The sequence below is a fragment of the Nicotiana tabacum genome, chromosome 6 (genome assembly GCF_000715075.1).
Source record: "Nicotiana tabacum cultivar K326 chromosome 6, ASM71507v2, whole genome shotgun sequence".
In the NCBI taxonomy this organism is placed as follows: Eukaryota; Viridiplantae; Streptophyta; class Magnoliopsida; order Solanales; family Solanaceae; genus Nicotiana; species Nicotiana tabacum.
The window spans coordinates 193127703-193145112 of NC_134085.1; the positions used below are offsets into that span (position 1 = coordinate 193127703).

The 17410-nt window shown below is 34.3% G+C and overlaps 2 protein-coding genes across 3 annotated transcripts; both read right to left on the reverse strand.

The window, feature by feature from the left end:
- Window positions 1–282: 282 nt before the first annotated feature.
- LOC107782300 (protein disulfide isomerase-like 1-6) lies at window positions 283–7690 on the reverse strand. Of its 2 annotated transcripts, XM_016603169.2 has the most exons (12): window positions 6848–7690; window positions 6267–6396; window positions 5556–5721; window positions 5142–5260; window positions 4252–4332; window positions 4078–4167; window positions 3915–3986; window positions 3761–3829; window positions 2257–2337; window positions 1906–2040; window positions 765–818; window positions 283–678 (listed from the first exon to the last, which is right to left on the reverse strand). In XM_016603169.2, exons 1-12 carry the CDS (start codon window positions 7345–7347, stop codon window positions 583–585), a joined length of 1593 nt encoding a protein of 530 aa, XP_016458655.1. In that variant the 5' UTR covers window positions 7348–7690; the 3' UTR covers window positions 283–582. The 2 variants fall into 2 exon arrangements, with proteins under 2 accessions (XP_016458655.1, XP_075112377.1); XM_075256276.1 differs by lacking the exon at window positions 2257–2337.
- Window positions 7691–10825: 3135 nt separating this feature from the next.
- LOC107782301 (uncharacterized) lies at window positions 10826–14959 on the reverse strand. Its single transcript, XM_016603170.2, has 3 exons — window positions 14261–14959; window positions 11849–12034; window positions 10826–11331 (listed from the first exon to the last, which is right to left on the reverse strand). The coding sequence occupies exons 1-3, from the start codon at window positions 14723–14725 to the stop codon at window positions 11050–11052; spliced, it is 933 nt and encodes a 310-aa protein (XP_016458656.1). The 5' UTR covers window positions 14726–14959; the 3' UTR covers window positions 10826–11049.
- Window positions 14960–17410: the final 2451 nt, after the last annotated feature.

Consider the following 17410-nt stretch of genomic DNA (forward strand, 5'->3'; position numbering starts at 1 on the left):
CTTATACCTTCTTCTTAGAAATTATGAAAATGTCATTTTTAATACATGCCAAACAGTAGATAAAAAACAATCAAAGCATAACTTACCCCAGCATAACCTATATTCAAACCAAACGACCCCTAAATGGAAGAAGGCTCAGCTATTAAGATGTCAAGTCAACCTTGACAAGGAAGATGAAAAAGAATTGTTCTATTAGAAGCAAATTCCATTAGACTTGTGCGGTTGACCACAAAAAAGGTTAAAAAAAAAAAAAGGTAAAGCAAACAGATTGGTTTGTAAATATTTGGAATAGAGAAAATTACTGACCGGATATCTGATACAATGTTTTGGGTATTCCAACGAGATATATTATGTCTGCAGGTTTTTAAATGAGTTTAAATTCAGATTTTGGAAGGGGTTACAGAAATATTCATGTGATAAAGTTAATTTTCTAATTGGAGAAGTAGTACTAGTCTACTCAACTAAAATCATTCACTGACCAACTCTATGAAATATCTACGCATATAACTGGCACATCTCTATATGCTGTATAATTCTCCTCGTCTTGAAAAAAAAATTAGCTTATCTGCATGGAACCTTTTCCTATAGTTCATCTCTGATTTCAGGATCTTGTGCTTTCAAATTCTGGTTGACGAGAGCAGCCAAATCTTTTGCGCTTGATTTTGTAGGAAATGTTATCTGCATAAGGAAATTCAATTAGGAAACCATTAAAAGGCGAGCAAGACTAATAGAAACCATCAAATTGTATTGTCATTAGAACTTACCGGCTTTGTCTTGTCATCTGCTGAGTAGAAGAGGAGAGTTGGATAGTCATCAACCTGCATGTTGGTAAGAGCAAATTCAATATTAAAAGCTCATCAAAATCTTAAAAATACTAGTCATCTTCGTGCCATTTGATGGCACTTGTTTTGATTTTGTTTCTTTCCTTATTATGGTGCATTTTTAACATACTGCTTATGGCCATATTTATCAGCGTAAAAGTGGGATCTTTGCAGTTTATGCCTCATAAAAAACTGTGGTATAACGGACACTTCATGCCTGACAAGAAATAATTCAACTGTATCTCAGCACGAATGAAAATGACGGAATTGGTGCAAGACTGTTTCAAGGTATAAAATAATGTAACAGTCCAATTAGGCAAGATCTGCTGATGAAAGAAGTAACCATAACAAATCAATCAACAAATGCACACCAGGAGTTGGCTGCCAGAAGAATTCATGCAGTGGACACAAAAAGAGTCAAGAATAGTTGAAGGCAGAATCCTCTGAATTGATGGAAAGGAAGAAACTCTAATAGAGGAGACTTGTCCCTGTTCCTTATCTGGGTTTCTATGGTGATGATTCTAGAGATGAAATTGTGTGTCAATAAACATAGTTCACAGTCAAATATTCTGAAGATATTGATCTCAGGTTGCTAATGGAAGCAAATACCTGCCCAAAAACATTTCATTACCAGCATAACTTATCACAGAACATCACTCTAGTTTCTTATTAGTGGTGGATATTGATTTTGAGTCCCATCCATCTGAAGAAAATTCTGGAGGAATGTTTTGTCAATTTTGACATCCCTTCTGAAGTGGAAAATTTAACCTTTTGTCATATATCTACAGATGCTAAGGGAGTCGTCCGCAAACTCCCTAACACACGAAGCATATACTACTACCAGCTTTTTTCTGCTAGTGGTAACCTAATGCGTATTCTGAATAACGTTGGCCAGAGAAGAATTTAAATGGGAATGATGATCAATGAGGATTCACATAGCCGACCCTAACTGGGACTGAGGTTGTTGGTAACTTATGCAAAATTACAGACTAGACTGAAGACGGAAAAGTTTTCATCTTAATCATTAAAGATCTGAGCACTGTATCAATTTAAAGCAAAGGACTAAAGTGCTAGCTATCTTCACCTGTAATCTTGGATGTTCGTTTAGGGAAGCATCTATCCTTGCAAAGATCAAGTTCTCCAAACCTTTGAAATGCTTGGCCAACTTCTCCATTTGCTTGCTTGTGGTTTCACAAGTTATGCACCATGGTGTATATACCTTCAATACACGAGCAAAGATACATTACTACGGAACTAAACAGAACATCTTTAATGTGATTTATACAATAAATGAAGAAATATGGTTACCAACATATTTCTGTCATTTTTCCTCCACAGATAATTCATAACCAAATGCTCTAGAACTCTAACAGAGACATAGGAATATGAGACTGAACTTTTAACAAGTGTCTGATCTGTGCAAGACAAAACAAACCTCTAGAAGAATGTTTTCCGGGCTGTTCAGGATCAATTTATCAAAGGTCTTACCAACAACTGTCAGAATGCTCATGTTCTTCTGCAATTACGGATCAGAGTTTTTGGAGTTAATAGAATATTCTTGTATAAACATAACTATATTTCAAATTTTCCTTGGCTAATGTCAAGCAAAAAGCAAAAGGAACAGAACAAAAAACATAAGTTGGATCCCTAATAGAAATTGTGGGATTAAACAATTTCGGATTAGACCAGAAACAGAACTTGATCAAACAGCATAACAAAAGCTGGCGCAGAAATGAGTTAAACCACAAAGTACGTTATGGCACTAAAGGAGTTTCCAGAACATGTGGATAAATTGATGCTCCAGTAGAAATTATGATCATAACTAGTAAAGTTTATGCTCAAACAATGAACTGATATAGTGTAACACAAGTAAGCCTGCTGAGCTATTATTACGAGTATGACATCATCATTGACAGAATGGATGGTTTGTATGTGGGCGTTGCTCCGAAGGACTAATACACTCATAACACTTTTTGCCATGTTATAAGAAAATTGAGGTTTTGTCAAGTAACCTTCTTTTTTTTTGACGTTGCGAGCACCGTCAATGCCAGCTAAAGGAATTCATTGCATTATCATCCCATTCAACCAGCCATTGCCTATCAAATTGGTTTTGATAATTTCTCATGATCAACACAGCACAATTACTGCATTATTAAAGGAGTTCCCGCTGCCTCCTTTGCATTCTTGCAGAAAAACTATGAAATGCCTACCTTAAGGCTACTTCAGTATCCTACTTCACTTCCTCATCCTAGTGACTCTGGATCTGCCCCTGCAATATATCTAACTTGCTCCCCATTGTTGACTTATTATTCATCAAGCGCGGATATATGTGAAACCTAAGAAAATACTAGCCATTATAAATGATAATCTAGTGCAGGTGCCCAGATTTGTCTGCTTGAAGATGATTCCAACTCACAGTCCAATTTGGGTTAGTCAAGATTTCTCTGCACAACAAAGGATTGCAGGAAAAGACAACTAGGGAAAACATTAATCCATAGGCTATCCCTTATCAGAAAAAATAAACATTAACCCATTCCATTTTTTTTCAAAATACATCCTTGAATGTTTATTGCTCCATCTAGACGGAGATTGTTCAAGTTACTAAAACTTTAACTATATTCCCCTATATATATATATATATATATGGTTCCAAGGAATAAGATGGACTTGGATAGCAGTGAGAAACCTAGAGAGTCCACAAGTAAGATTTTGAATAATTAAAATTAAGTAATAAGTCATTCCAATAAGTGGATACATTCTCCTTAAATCCAGAGCATCTTACAGTCAGTTATTTAGGAAATTACCACACCATTATGCTAGATACAAGCAATACTACTAAAATAACTTGAATTAGGCAAGCTACAAAAACTGTGGTATCATGTTTTCCTATTGCTGAAACATAAACTGACATCGTGAGATTTATTGTTAAAAGAACTTACATTATCAGGAATTGGTTGTGATTTGTAGTATGCTGACACACTCCCACTCAGAAGACCTGAACAGAAATCCTGCAGAAACCAATTAACAATGTGAATTTCAAATCACAATTCAAAGAAGCCTAGAAAGAGATAGCAAATAGAGAGATATTAATACTTCTATGCTTGTTGGTGTGGCATCTGACTCTAACAAATACTTCAAGTTGCTACGGTAGTTGAAAGATATTACCTGTGCATCCATACAACAGAAAAGATTGTCTGAGCAAACTTAATAAATAGTTTGTATAGAGAAGTGAAAAATAATTCATGAGAGAACTGACAACAGAGTCTTTTGATTCTTCAAGACCAAACATAGTAAGGAAGGGTTTTGCAAGATTGTCCTCCCTAACATCTACAAATATGAACATTATCTGCAATCAAAAGCTGGATGTCAATTACACAGATTGCAGAAAGGAAGAGTAATCTGCTTCACTAGATCAAGATAAGAAAGAAACCTGTGGTTTGAACTTTATTGCAACGTCTTGCAAAGGTTCTACAAGTTTCTTGAAGTTATCAGGCTCAGAAATGATTAATACCTATATGGCATTGAAGCATAGGTAGATCCAACAGTTATCACAAGCATATTAGTGCATTATTACAGTCTGCTTAAAAAATGCAAGAACTAGATATACATTATACTTGTTGGCTAGAGAGATGAAAATTTCCTCATAAAAATGTTTAATAGACACAAAATCTCTATCCGATAGCAAAAGCTAAGTCCAGGATTCGTATTAAACAACTATAGAGGCTTACAATTGCTTCTCCAAACCCCGTGGTTTAAACGAACTTCTTCGGTAGTTTCCTGCTATTACTAAAGACAACAACAATAACAACATCAACAAACCCAGTAAAATCCCACAAGTGGGGTCTGGGGAGGATAATGTATACCCATACCTTACCCCTACCTTATGAAGGTAGAGAGGTTGTTTCTGAATTCCTATTACTAAAGATGTTCAACATATATTGGTGAAATTAAAATGTCCACACAAGAAAAGAGAAGAAGAGACTACTGGTGTTACGGCTGACCTTCGGCTTCTCATGGATAAAATTGCTAACTCTATACCAGCCTAAATATGAATTAGATGAAATCAACACTTGGATATACAAGTGCCTCCACAAATATCAAAGGACTAACATTGTTTCAACAGTATAGGACAACAGAATCATACTCCTGAGATCAAGCCTTTTGTTTTCTTTACCTTTCTTTCATAAAGAAACACAAGTCTTTGTATTATGAGACACCTATGAAGTGCTCGAGCATAAGAATTCTAATTACATGGAGATGTCAAATACTTTTGGGAACAGAAGATGATATAAAGTACAAAGAGTCAGACACAACAGTTACCTGAAGTTTATTTGAGCTGGAGTAAACTCTAGCAGCATTAAGTTCAGTAAGTACTGTAATTAAGGGGAACTTATTATCATCCAAAAACTGCAAGATTCTTTCTGTACTGAAGGTTCCTTCTGCAAAGCACATCAATGATGCGAATAGTGAGGTTATATTAAGAAACATAATTCTACTGAAAGAGAAGAAATCAAGTTTAGATTAAAAAATTACAGCAATTTTCCTAGTCATCAAGGAATGATATTTTCATCTATCTTTACAAGCTTTTAGCTATCCAATGAATAAGTAGTTGTAGATTTAATTGCTCCGCTTCAGGCATAGTCAGGAACAACCATCCATTGTGAGAGAATGGTAATGCTTGAGCAAGAAAGGGCTGTAAAAAGTAACTCTAGAATCTAAAAATAGAAAACATACCATATTCAGTGTATTTCTCTGGCTCACGTTTAACAAGGCCAAGGAAAAGATTGGTTGCCTTAAAATTGTGGAAGAGGTGCTTGGCAATCTCTGCATTGCTAGTTTCCACAAACTGGATTTCATTGTCCATTTTGGCTGCTTTTGTAAATTCATCATAATCAGGTCCCTGTGTGATTATACATGAGGCAATTTGCATGTCAAAAGCAAATTCCACAATTTTTTTTGTTCAGTAACCTGTTTATATGTTGTGAGATGAGGGAAATTCGACTAAAACAAGAAGAAACGTAAACACCGCAACTGCCATTACTTATGTTTTATGCATTACAAAGCAGAAGACTATATACGAAATGATTTTAACCAAAACCAGAGTGGTTAAATGATTGAAATGGAGGAGTGTTACAGTACTATGCTCATGTGCTACCGATAGGAAGATACCAAATAAAGTTAAAGGCATAATTGATTGATTGATAATTCCCGATGCCAAGATGTTGAAAAGGTCTTCTTTCGATCAAACCTAATGCTCGGTTTAAGATTTGAAGCCCCTAGAAAACGTAGTACATTTTAACTTAGTAGATACGATAAATTCTTGCTTTCAGTTTCGTACGCATATATTAAATTACACAAGTTTCCCGACAATTATTTTAATTGTACCAACTAGATGCCAAAAGAGAAGAAAGAACAAGTAAGAGATTTCAGGAACTAAAATGTTACCTCAAATTTATCAAAAAGACCAACCACAAACATGGAATACTTCTTGAGAAAGTGGATCGCCTCAGCATCCGAGTTAATTCTAATAACAGGTACCCCTGTCTTTTTCCTTGCCCAGATAACAAGTTCTTCCCTGATTGACATGCAATTCCACAGATATAAATCAACAAATTTGATGCACATACAAAAAGTACAACATAAAGCAGCTACATAAGTCTGTCATCCTAATTTTATTAACTTACCCCAACTAAATAATGAAAGAATTTAAGTTCTGTGCACTGACGCAGTAAAACATACTTACACAATCAAGTCATTTATTAGATAATTAAATGTAAATCTCTCAATTAGCATTAATTGATAATCTGGTAGAAATAGTATAACTAACAGGTTAAAATTAGAAGAATTAACCTAAATAGTCGCCCCCTTAACAGCTTAAACTAAAAATAGTTGTGGATGTATAACATGTGTATATATATAATCTATGTACCGCTTAGGAAAAGTGAACAGTGAATCAAATCGGCTATTTGCGTAAAGATCCCTAAAATTTACACTGTGAGTGTATATAACATAAATAAAATGCTTACGCAGAGAATCCACCAGTATAAGGTTGAGAAGTGCCGTTAACAAACAGAAGCAGAGTGGGGAACCCTTTGATATCAAGAGTTGAAGCAACCTTAGGGTAACGTTCAGCATCAATCTTAGCCATTAAAAGATGACTTCCCAATTCCTTAAGAGCAGTAGCAGCCTCAGCAAATTTCGGCATTAGCTCAGCACTCCTAACGCACCACGGCGCGTAACCCAAAACCAGTACGTATTCATTTCCATCAATTGCCCTTTTAGTATTGTCATTGTTAAGTTCAAGTACTATTCTTTGGGCTTTACTTACAAACTCAGATTCAGCATTTTGCTGATGTGAATCTTCTTTTTCGTCCAATGCTATGAGTTCTTCTAAAGCTTCCACGTCATCACCATCGTCATCAGATAAATCTAATTCGGAACATATAGACAGAGCCAAGAAGCTGAGCAAGAGGAGGAGGACTAAAGAGAAAAGGATAAATTTTGAAGTGGGTTTTGGATTATACATGATAAAGTATTTGAGAGTAAAGATCAGTCAGTTGTTGTTGGGATTTCTAGTTTTCTACTGAAAAAGGCTGAAACTTGGATTAGGATTTGAGTGATGAAAATGTGGGGGAAAATGTTGAAGATCTAAAAGTGATGAAGTGAGAGAGAGAATGAAAAAGGAGGTGAGGACACGGGAGAAGTGGGGGGCGCATCGCTGAAACAGTTTGACCGGAGATTATATATAAGTACAGTAGTTAAATTGAACGTCAATCGCGCCACCGTTTAGCGCTATCCCTCGAGTCGACTAACATTTATTTTAAGAGATTTTACAGCTTACACCATGGTACCGACATTAGAAAACTCCCAATTCCATAATTAGGACATCTTCCACTATTTACGTAAGCGTCTCGACAAATTAGGACTTGTAATAACTAGAGGCGGAAATAACTGTAATTGAATGGAGAAGAGTTAGAGATTTAAATTTGGAGAATTAGGAGTAAATTGCTCGTTCAAAAATAGTCAATATTTGTCAAATCATTGAAAAGTAATTATTATTTTGCTGCAATAGAAATCAGACCAACATAATATACTAGAGTTCGGTGACCTCCAGCATATTATGCTGGAACTTCCAACACACGAAAAATTCCAGCATAATATACTGGAGATTCGAGCACTTGTGTATGAACTTCCAGCATATTATACTGGACCGGTATACTTTGCTGGAACTCCAGTATATTATGCTGGAGTTCTAGTGTACTTATGCTATAACTCCATCATATTATGTTGGCTCCAGTATACTTATCCTGGAACTTCAGTATAATATGCTGGAATTCAAGTATATTTATGTTGGAACTCCAGCATAATATACTGGCGTATTTTGCGGGTTTTGAACAATATTTTCACTCAGATTTATCTTTACATAAAAAGTAGCTAAATTTTGATTACTTTTAAAAGCGTGGCTATTTTTGAATGATCACTTGTAAATCTGGCTATTTTTTGAATTTCTCCGAAATTAGAAAAAGTTAAAACCCCGTGAAGAATTAGTACTCTCTTGTATAAGTTTAAAATTCTTTATTTCCTACTTAAGAATGCTTAAAAGAGAGTCTTCAATCCCGTGAAAACTTTTCTCGTCAGTCCCTTCTTTTTCTCTTTTTCAACTTTATTCGGTTTGGATCGGTTTTTTAGTTAAAAGAAGTCAAACCAAGAAAGTCGATTTTTCAAATATTGGAATCAAACCTAACCAATTAAATCAGTTTTTTATTTATTCGATTTTTGTTAGTTTTTAAATTTTTTTAAAATATGGGACGTACACTACCAAACATGTATTCCGATGACCATATTTTCAACGTAATACTATCAAACCAATTGTTTTTTGAGAAATCTATCATTTACCAATATATTGATGATAATCGAATCAAATAGTGATAAATAATTAAATGACTCAATTAATAACAGATCACTTTTAACATGAAACAAATTCTTGTAATTAGCAAAAAAACCGAAAAAGAGCCAAAAGTGTCTTCAGACTATTAGATCTGGTACAGATACGCCCTTCGTCCACCTATTGAGCCAAAAATATCCTCGCCATTATCTTTCTGGCTCACTTATGCCCCTACGACTAATGGTCAATGCCAAACAAAAAAAGATTTACTTAAATTACACATGACAACTTTTTATTGGTCCAAGTTTAAACCATGATCCCAATTAAATAATAGCTGCCACCACTCCATAGCAACCATGCTGCCACCACATTTTTAGGCAGTACTGGTCCTTTTCCATTCTTTTATTATCTTCTTCATTTTACATTTACCATTGGCGCTGTAATTTTTCAAAAATGTTCGTTAAAAGACCTTAATTTTCACATTCAAATGTAAATCACAATGGTAAACCTTTTTTTTCTTTCTCATCACGTAAGATAATCAAAAGAACCCATTATGAATTCATGGACTTTAAATTCGGAATGATCGAGTAGTTTCTTCATAATTTTTGTAAATTTTTCAAACTCTTAATAAATTGTTAGACCCAAATGGTAATTTATTATAAAAAATAAATATTTTATGGCCTAGGTACTCCCCCTTGAACAGAATCCTAATTTTACAATAAAAAAAGGACATCTAATATAAAAAAATTAATGATTTTCTAATCGGGCCCTTTCGATTAGCATAATATTCTCGTTGTTATTGTTCGAAAATGGAGGAATGGAGCAAACATGAGAATCATGATAGTAGTGGCATCGTGGTTGTTATGAAGGGAATGGGTGGTGGCAGCTATGGTGATGGTAGAATTGAAAAGATTAAGAAGTTAATTTTTTTAAAAATCAAGAGTTTGGCCATTTTTCTAGGTGGGTCGAATTTTAGGCTTGGGTAAAAGAAGGATTAAGGGTGGGTTTATTTAACAGGGATCATAGTTCAATAAAAAAAATTCACGTGTAATTTAAATATTTTTTTCTATTTGGCATTGACAGATAGTCGTAGGGGCATAAGTGAGTCAGAAAGATAAAGGCGGGGGCCTTTTTGGCTCAATAGGTGGACGGAGGGCATATTTATACCAAATCCAATATTTTGAGGGTAGTTTTGGCCCTTTTCCGGAAAAAAAAAAATTACCAATCAAACTAGAATGTAAAGGCAAATAACTAGATTATTATAAGCAAAGAACTAGACTAAAAGTGCAAACGATTAACATGTACCATAAGATTTTAGAAACTTTGTATAAAATTATACATATATATAGGTGTAATAATATATTTTAAATAGCTACTTCATTAGTCAGTTTGGTTCGATTTTTTTCGGTGATGTTTTGATTAAAACCAAGACCAAACCAAATTTGATCGATTTTTATAATTCAAAAGCAAAACCAAACCAAAAAAGTATCCAATTTTTTGGTCGGTTTTATTCGGCTTTCGGTTTGATTTGATTTTTTGGGTTTTATGAACACCCCTACTTGTGGCCTTGCGGGTATATTACTTCAATTTAGTTGAATAATCATTTGTTGAAATGGCCAACTTATAACTGTATGTTTTATGTTGTTTCGAATTCCAATTTAGGTTAATATAATTAGTTTAGGATTACAGTTATGAAATTTGGACCTCTGATCGGACTGGATTGAGCTTAGACTGTGCTCTCTTCTTTTCAAGTTAGACCATTGACTTCACCCCAGTCTAACCAAAGTCACAAACACACTGAAGTGTAAGATTGAATGAAATAATGAAAAATGGAAAAAAGTAGAAGAGACATATTCATAAACATAAATAGGTTATAAATGCAAACATTAATTTGGGATAGGAAATAAAGTCTTAGAAAATAGCCATCATCCCATATCCAAACTAGTGTACAAGTCAAAAGTGTGAAATTAAGTCGATACCAAAATTCTTAGGACTAGATTATGGATCGAGCTTACATGTCCCAGAGAACGTAAAACTAGAAAGAGGACTAATGCAGTCTTCAGCTTTGAGCTTTAGAATTGCTAGATCACTTGTAAGATTTCTCATAGTAAATGATACGTGGAATAAACCTGATGTATGCTTCTCATTCAAAAATCCAATCAAACTTATTATGTACACCATTCAGCTTATAGGCAACAACTTTTACAGTAACATCTAAGGATTCAAGAGGAAAAGCTCTCTTATTCGTACCAAAGTATTCTCAAAATTGAACTAATATTATAATTTTACAGAAGGTTGCTGCACACAAACTGGAAACAAAGTAGGCATTCAGTAATTGTGAATTCATCTGTAAACACAAGAATTCTTCTTGAACTTGATGGGTTTAGTGCTAGTTGAGTCAATGACCAAATCACATGAAATTTGCCTTTTGTTCTTCGTTCTCACTAATTTCCCCACCACATCTCCACGCGACCTGATTTCAAAATCCAACTTCAATGGAACTTTAAAACCGCCATTATTTGATGCATCAAGACCTGATCCAGCTCCATACAAGGGAAATTTTGTTGATTCTATGTTCACTAACACAGTCCGCCTACTCTTCCTGGGTTGATAATATTTTTTTAACTGCAAACCAAAAAAGAAATGAAGATTGTGAAGGTATAAAGGCATTGGCTGAATTTCTCCACAAACTTCAAATATTTATAAAATAAGGTGTGTGTCAAAACGAGGAACCTAAGATCAACTTAAGTGGTCACCTAGCAGTCCATGAAATTGATGAAAACCACGGGAGATCAAAGTTTGAATTCCATCATAAACAAAAAACACTGTGATTTCTCGAAATGGTGGGCAGACTACTCAATGTCTGTGCTGGTAGGAGGTAACAACTATCCAGTAGAATAGTTCCGGTGCTCGCAAACTGGTCCGAACATTACCGTTATAAAAAAAAAGGTCAACTTTAGTATTGTTGTTTCTTCATCTTTCAACCCCTAATACAGGAAACTGAGAATGACATTGGTGACATCTCTAGTCCACAACTTGGTACAGGTACATACAAATGATTTAGCAAAGAGAAGGTAAAACACCAAGAAGGAGAGAGATTGTTACCAAGAAAAGGAAGCGAAGAAATATGCCGAGAAATTACCTGACCAGAGGCAACAGTGATATCTGAGTAGATGAGATTGATGGGGGTGGAGCTAACATGAATGCCATAGAATGTAGCAGGATTGTACACGCTTATTCTCAACGAGCCGTTCACTGTCATCATCTTAGTTACAACTCCAGAGAAGTCCGAACCTTCACCGATATAGAAGTTATTCACAGCTAAACTCTGAAAAGAGAAAAACATACAAATATAAAATAAGTCAACTTTCTTGAACTGAACTCAGAATAGTTGATTTTTCCATTGAAACATACTAATTGGGGACTTGCTGTTGAATATAACCATGTCAATTTTGGATTTGATTACTACTAATCCAGGAGTAGTTCAGTAAGTAGTGTCAGGATGATGAAAGTGACGGTTGTATTAGGATTTAGGATAAGTAATCACGCAGGAATTTCACAAAACTACATTCCTATCTACGCTATTTTTTTTAATCCTTATTTGAATAACATCTTCACTTGTATGAGCTTGCTCACATTGTCAATTCCAAGTTCCATAAAAGAGGAAAATTGTGGTAGGCTGACAACCAACATAAATGGTTGACATTGCAGATTTACACAGCCGAACTCGACTTTTGAGGTGTAATTGTTGATGTGGTCAGTGGTGAAGGAGGTTTAATGTAATTCCTTCATTAAAAAATTCTACTGCACAATTAGGGCATAAATAATTTTTCTGTATGTATATAAAATTTTGATTTCTCTTGACATGAGGGAAGTTTTCATTATAGTGACAAATGTTGTTTAAAAAAATTGTTTTAGGTAGCAAGTTCAAATATTTTTAATCCCCTATTCCAAATAATACTATTTTGCTTATTGCTGAAAGCAGTAGTGCCTACTACCTACTACCCATGCGCACAAAAGCCAAAAGTATTGACAACGAAAGAAGGGGAAAAAAAACAGAGAAAACTTCCTCAATTAATTTTTACAGACATTAAATCTAGGAGTCATTTCTCAAAATTGAAATTTTTTGCAGACAGTTTAGCATCTTTCCCAGCAGCTTATATTACCCATGTCTCACACTTGTATCAGTATTCCGAACACTACAACTTTTAAAACAGAGGAAACAAACCCACTTCTTTTCCCTAATAAATCAAATTCATTCTATAAGACCATCTCCAAGGCTGCACCAAATCCAAATTTGGTGCAAAATTTGGCGTTTTTTTGCTCTAATGCAACACCAAAACTTGCATCATTATAGAGCATGAATAGTGTTGTACCAAATTTGGTGCAACACTATTCATCACACCAAATTTGGTTTATTAATATTTTATTCATCTTTTTATTTTTTTGGACTTTTAATTTATCATATATTGTGTATATAATTAATTTTTATATTAAGATCTTTATAATTTTAATTTTATATCCTATTTTTTTGATATATTAATTTTTGTAATATTATATTTATATAAAATCATAAGTTAATTTTATTATTATTATAATTGTATAAAAAAAATATAACCATTATTTAAAAATAAAAAATGCAAATGTAAGATATCTAATGTTGCTAAAATTGAAAAGTGAAAACTCAAATTTTAAAAAAGAAAATTAACAATACATAAAATAAAAATACATTATAATTAAAGTACATAAAAGGAGGATACATTAAAATTGAAATTACATTAAAAATACATAAAACATAAGTTTAGTAATCTCCTATGTCATTTCTAGGTGCACCAAAATTACCAAAATACTAAGAGAACGAGGTAGAAGATTGTTGTGGTTGTGGTTGTTGAAATTGGTGACTTCTTTTATCGATTATTCGTTTTTGTTTTGTCACAAAAATTCACGAAGATTTGGATCGTCAATGGATTTAAGTTCGTCAATAAAAATTTATTTTCTTCTTTGTATTCTTTTTGTCTCGAAGCTCCATTTCTTGATTTATCCTTTAAAATAATTTTGTAATAAATGATTATATAAGTGGTGAATGTGAATTATATATAATGAATATGGAAAAAAGAAAAAAGATAGTATTTGTTTGAAGGAAATAAAAAATAAAAAGTAAATAGAAGATAATAATATAATATAGAAGAAATATTTTTTTTTGGTGTAAAAAATGATGTTAGGATTGGAGTAAATTTTGGTGTGAAATTTGGTGTTAGGATTGGGGATGGCCTAAGGGTCATTTGGTAGATGGTAAGCAAAAATAATCATGGAATAAAAATTTAGTACCGCTTTATGCTTGTTTAGTTACTACTCAAGTTATCCATGATTAAAAGTAGTATCGGAATAATAGTTGTTAGAAAGTGGAATAGTAATTTAAGTATAAAGCAGTAAAATTAACATCCCAAAAATTAATACAACTTACCAAACAACTATCAAGAAATAATATTAAAATAACTAATTGCAGCATAATTAATCTATCTCAGCAGCCTTCTTAGAGATTAAAGAAACATACCCTGACAGTAATCTCTGCTTTGTACGGACGTCCAGCGCCCCAAATGATAAGGCAAAAGATAGAAAACAGAACAATGAATCCCAATAGAGCTAACAACGCTTGACACCGCCGAGTTACTCCTTTATCCTCATCATATTCGTCATACTTACCTTCTTCCATAATCACATTACACTCCGGCCACCCTTTATCATTCCTTTTCCGGCCATTTTTCCGGCCGGAAGAAGACCTAAAAATGCCGGAAAATCGACTAGCAGAAGAATTCCTAGAGTGCCGACCAAATGAAGGGTGCGAAGGAGATTCCATTGGACTATTGAAACTGGGTGTCGGTTGCATAGATGTTGATTTGTCCCCATCGTGTGAATCTCTTGACGGACTCTGTACGTAGTAAACTGGCCTTTTTGGTGACCTTGACGGTGAAGATGGAGCTAAACTTGTTATATCTGACTCTGATTTTGTGTGCAACATTTTTCAATAAATTAAACCTTGTATAATTGTAGTAGTAGAATTCTGAACAAGACTATACTCAATTAATTTTGAATAAGCTCGGGAAAATTGGAATTCTTTTCGTATGCGAAAAAAAACCCACATGAATTGTGCGATTTATAGTGTGTTTTGTATGATTTGCATGGGAATTTTTTAAATCGGCAGAGTAAGGAAATGCTTTGTAAAGAAACAGAGAAGCAGCAGAGTAAATGAAGACTGAGAGACAAGTAGACGGAGGTTTGGAAGGTGTCCCGAGACCGGACCTGATTCCGAGCCTAAGCAATATGGTTGGTTCAGAAATAAGTGTCGGCAGCCTCTTGTCGCTGTCGAACCCGATGGAACTAATTTTGGTAATAAACAAATTAAAGCTCTTTCTTTTTTTTGGATTAAAAATTGGTTGTGGTCTTGAACCAACTTATGAAGAAATGATTTTCTATCTAATCAGTTATAATTTAAATAACTAAAAAATAATCTCATAAGAATTCTATAATTTTAGTTATTAATCGTCGGTAAAGTGATTTGTATAACTAAATTAATATTACACTATAAAATTAATTATTCCTAACTTGTAGAGTTGTTGTGCTGCTTAATTGTTCTATCAAATATCAGCTACTTTCCATTCAGCGTTGGACAAATAAAAGAAATTCACTTAACGTTATATGTCTTTCTAATAATAAATCTTTAGTATATATTCATTTTATTAATAATTAATATGTATACAACTTTTTTGGTGCGAGGAATTTATTAAAGTTAGGTGTTGATAATACTTTTGATTCTAGACCAACTATCTAATTTAAATTTTTCAATTTGTTATACTTGTTCACTAACACTGCCCTTGATACTTCTCTCTTCCTCCTTCTTTAAAAAAATAATAATAATTACGAAAGCAAGTAATGCCAAGTGCCAACTACTTTACGACTGTCACCAGATTTTTTTGGTAGTTGCATTGTTTAAAACGTCTCAATTCACAGATACAATTATGTGTCAATTTACTAAGATATAATAATGTCTCAATTCACTAAGATTGAGTCCATCAACGCTACAAATCCTTAGTTAGTTACACCAAGCAGTATAATATTTATACTATCTTATAGCATAACAAAATATTGAAAAATTGTGTTTTATTATAGTAAGTTTTGATTAATGAGATGTGAGGCAGCGTTAACGTGAGATCGGAGGCATGGAGGTAGGTTTTGGAGTTCAAAGGTTTCAAGTTGAATAGAATTAAGACGGAATATGTAGAGTGTAAGTTCAGTGGCATGACGGAGGGAAGCGGACGTGGAAGTGAGGCTCGACTCACAAGTCATCCCCAAAAGAGAAAGTTTCAAGTGCCTAAGGTCGATTATTCAGGGAGATAGGGAGATGGGCGAGGATGTCATACACCATATTGGGGTGGGGTGGATGGAATGGCTATTAGCGTCTGGAGTCCTGTGTGACAAAAATATGTCACTGAAACTTAAAGATAATGTCTATAGAGCGGTGGTTAGACCGGCAATATTGTATGAGGCTGAGTGTTGGTCAGTCAAGAATTTACATATCCAGAAGATGAAAGTAGATAAAATGAGGATGTTGAGATGGATGCTCGGGCATACTAGGCTGGATAAGATTAGGAATGAAGATATTCGGGAGAGGGTGGGCGTTGCTCATGTGGACGACAAGATACGGGAAGCGAGGCTTAGATGGTTCGGGCACATGCGAAGGACAAACATAGATGCCCTGGTTAGGAGGTATGAGCGGTTGGCTTTGGCACGTACGAGAAGAGGTAGAGGGCGGCCTAAGAAGTATTGGGGCAAGGTGACCTGGCAGAACACAGCGCGGCTTTAGATTTTCAAGGACATGACTCTTGATATGAAGGTGTGGAGGTTGAACATTAGGGTTGTGGCTAGGGGTAGTCGAGCGTTTTTCCTCTTTATACTGATAGTCTGATAGAGTTTTGTCTAAGACTACTAGCGGTTTATGTTGTGTTCACACTACTTTTTATTTTGCATATTATTGTGTTATTGCCCTTTTTCTTATTTTTCTTTTTTAAATTTGCATCTCCTTCCTTATATTTGTTCTGAAAATCTTTTTTCTCAGACTCCTTTCCCACAGTGCAATCCTTCACCCCAATTACAAAATTTTGATTTAGATAAATTAGTTTTCAAGTTAATTGAGATTTTTTGCATTGTAATACCAATAGAAAAGGGGTTGAGAAGTGAAAAATGATTGTGGTTGGAGGTTGACGGAAGAAAATGGAAGCTCGACGGTACCGAAATTTGGCCAGTAGGATTTTATAGTTTAATTAAATTTTTCCATGTTAATGCATTTTTATGGGTTTTCAATAGTCAAAAGTGAGAATACAACTGATGATTTTTACAATCTCTGACTAATTTTTCATCTTAATTTTCTGCCGGAAAAAGGAAGGGGGATAGCGGCAATGGAGGTTTTACTGATGAAAAATAAAAGGAGGAGAGAGGAAAAGTTGGAGAAAGAAAAGGAAAGTGAAAAGAGCAAGAAAATCTGCTCTTAAAAAGGAGTGAAGTAAAAATGGAGAAGAGAGATATAGCGTTGAGATAGAAAAAGAAAGAGGGGTTTCGGGTGTGTGTGGGGAGGGGGGAGGGGAGAGTAACACTCCTCAAATCTATTAAATTTTCAGCATGCGCTAATTATAGAATTTAATTTTTTTCA

Excerpts from the sequence above, each read along its gene's own strand:
- LOC107782301 (XM_016603170.2), bottom strand. The coding sequence starts at position 14,725 with ATGTTGCACACAAAATCAGAGTCAGATATAACAAGTTTAGCTCCATCT. Across the intron at positions 12,035-14,260 it reads AAGCAGAGATTACTGTCAGG|AGTTTAGCTGTGAATAACTT; the intron begins GTATGTTTCTTT and ends TTCTCTTTTCAG. Across the intron at positions 11,332-11,848 it reads TCACTGTTGCCTCTGGTCAG|TTAAAAAAATATTATCAACC; the intron begins GTAATTTCTCGG and ends TTTGGTTTGCAG.
- LOC107782300 (XM_016603169.2), bottom strand. The coding sequence starts at position 7,347 with ATGTATAATCCAAAACCCACTTCAAAATTTATCCTTTTCTCTTTAGTC. Across the intron at positions 5,261-5,555 it reads AGAGAAATACACTGAATATG|AAGGAACCTTCAGTACAGAA; the intron begins GTATGTTTTCTA and ends TGTGCTTTGCAG. Across the intron at positions 4,168-4,251 it reads CAATAAAGTTCAAACCACAG|ATAATGTTCATATTTGTAGA; the intron begins GTTTCTTTCTTA and ends TTTTGATTGCAG.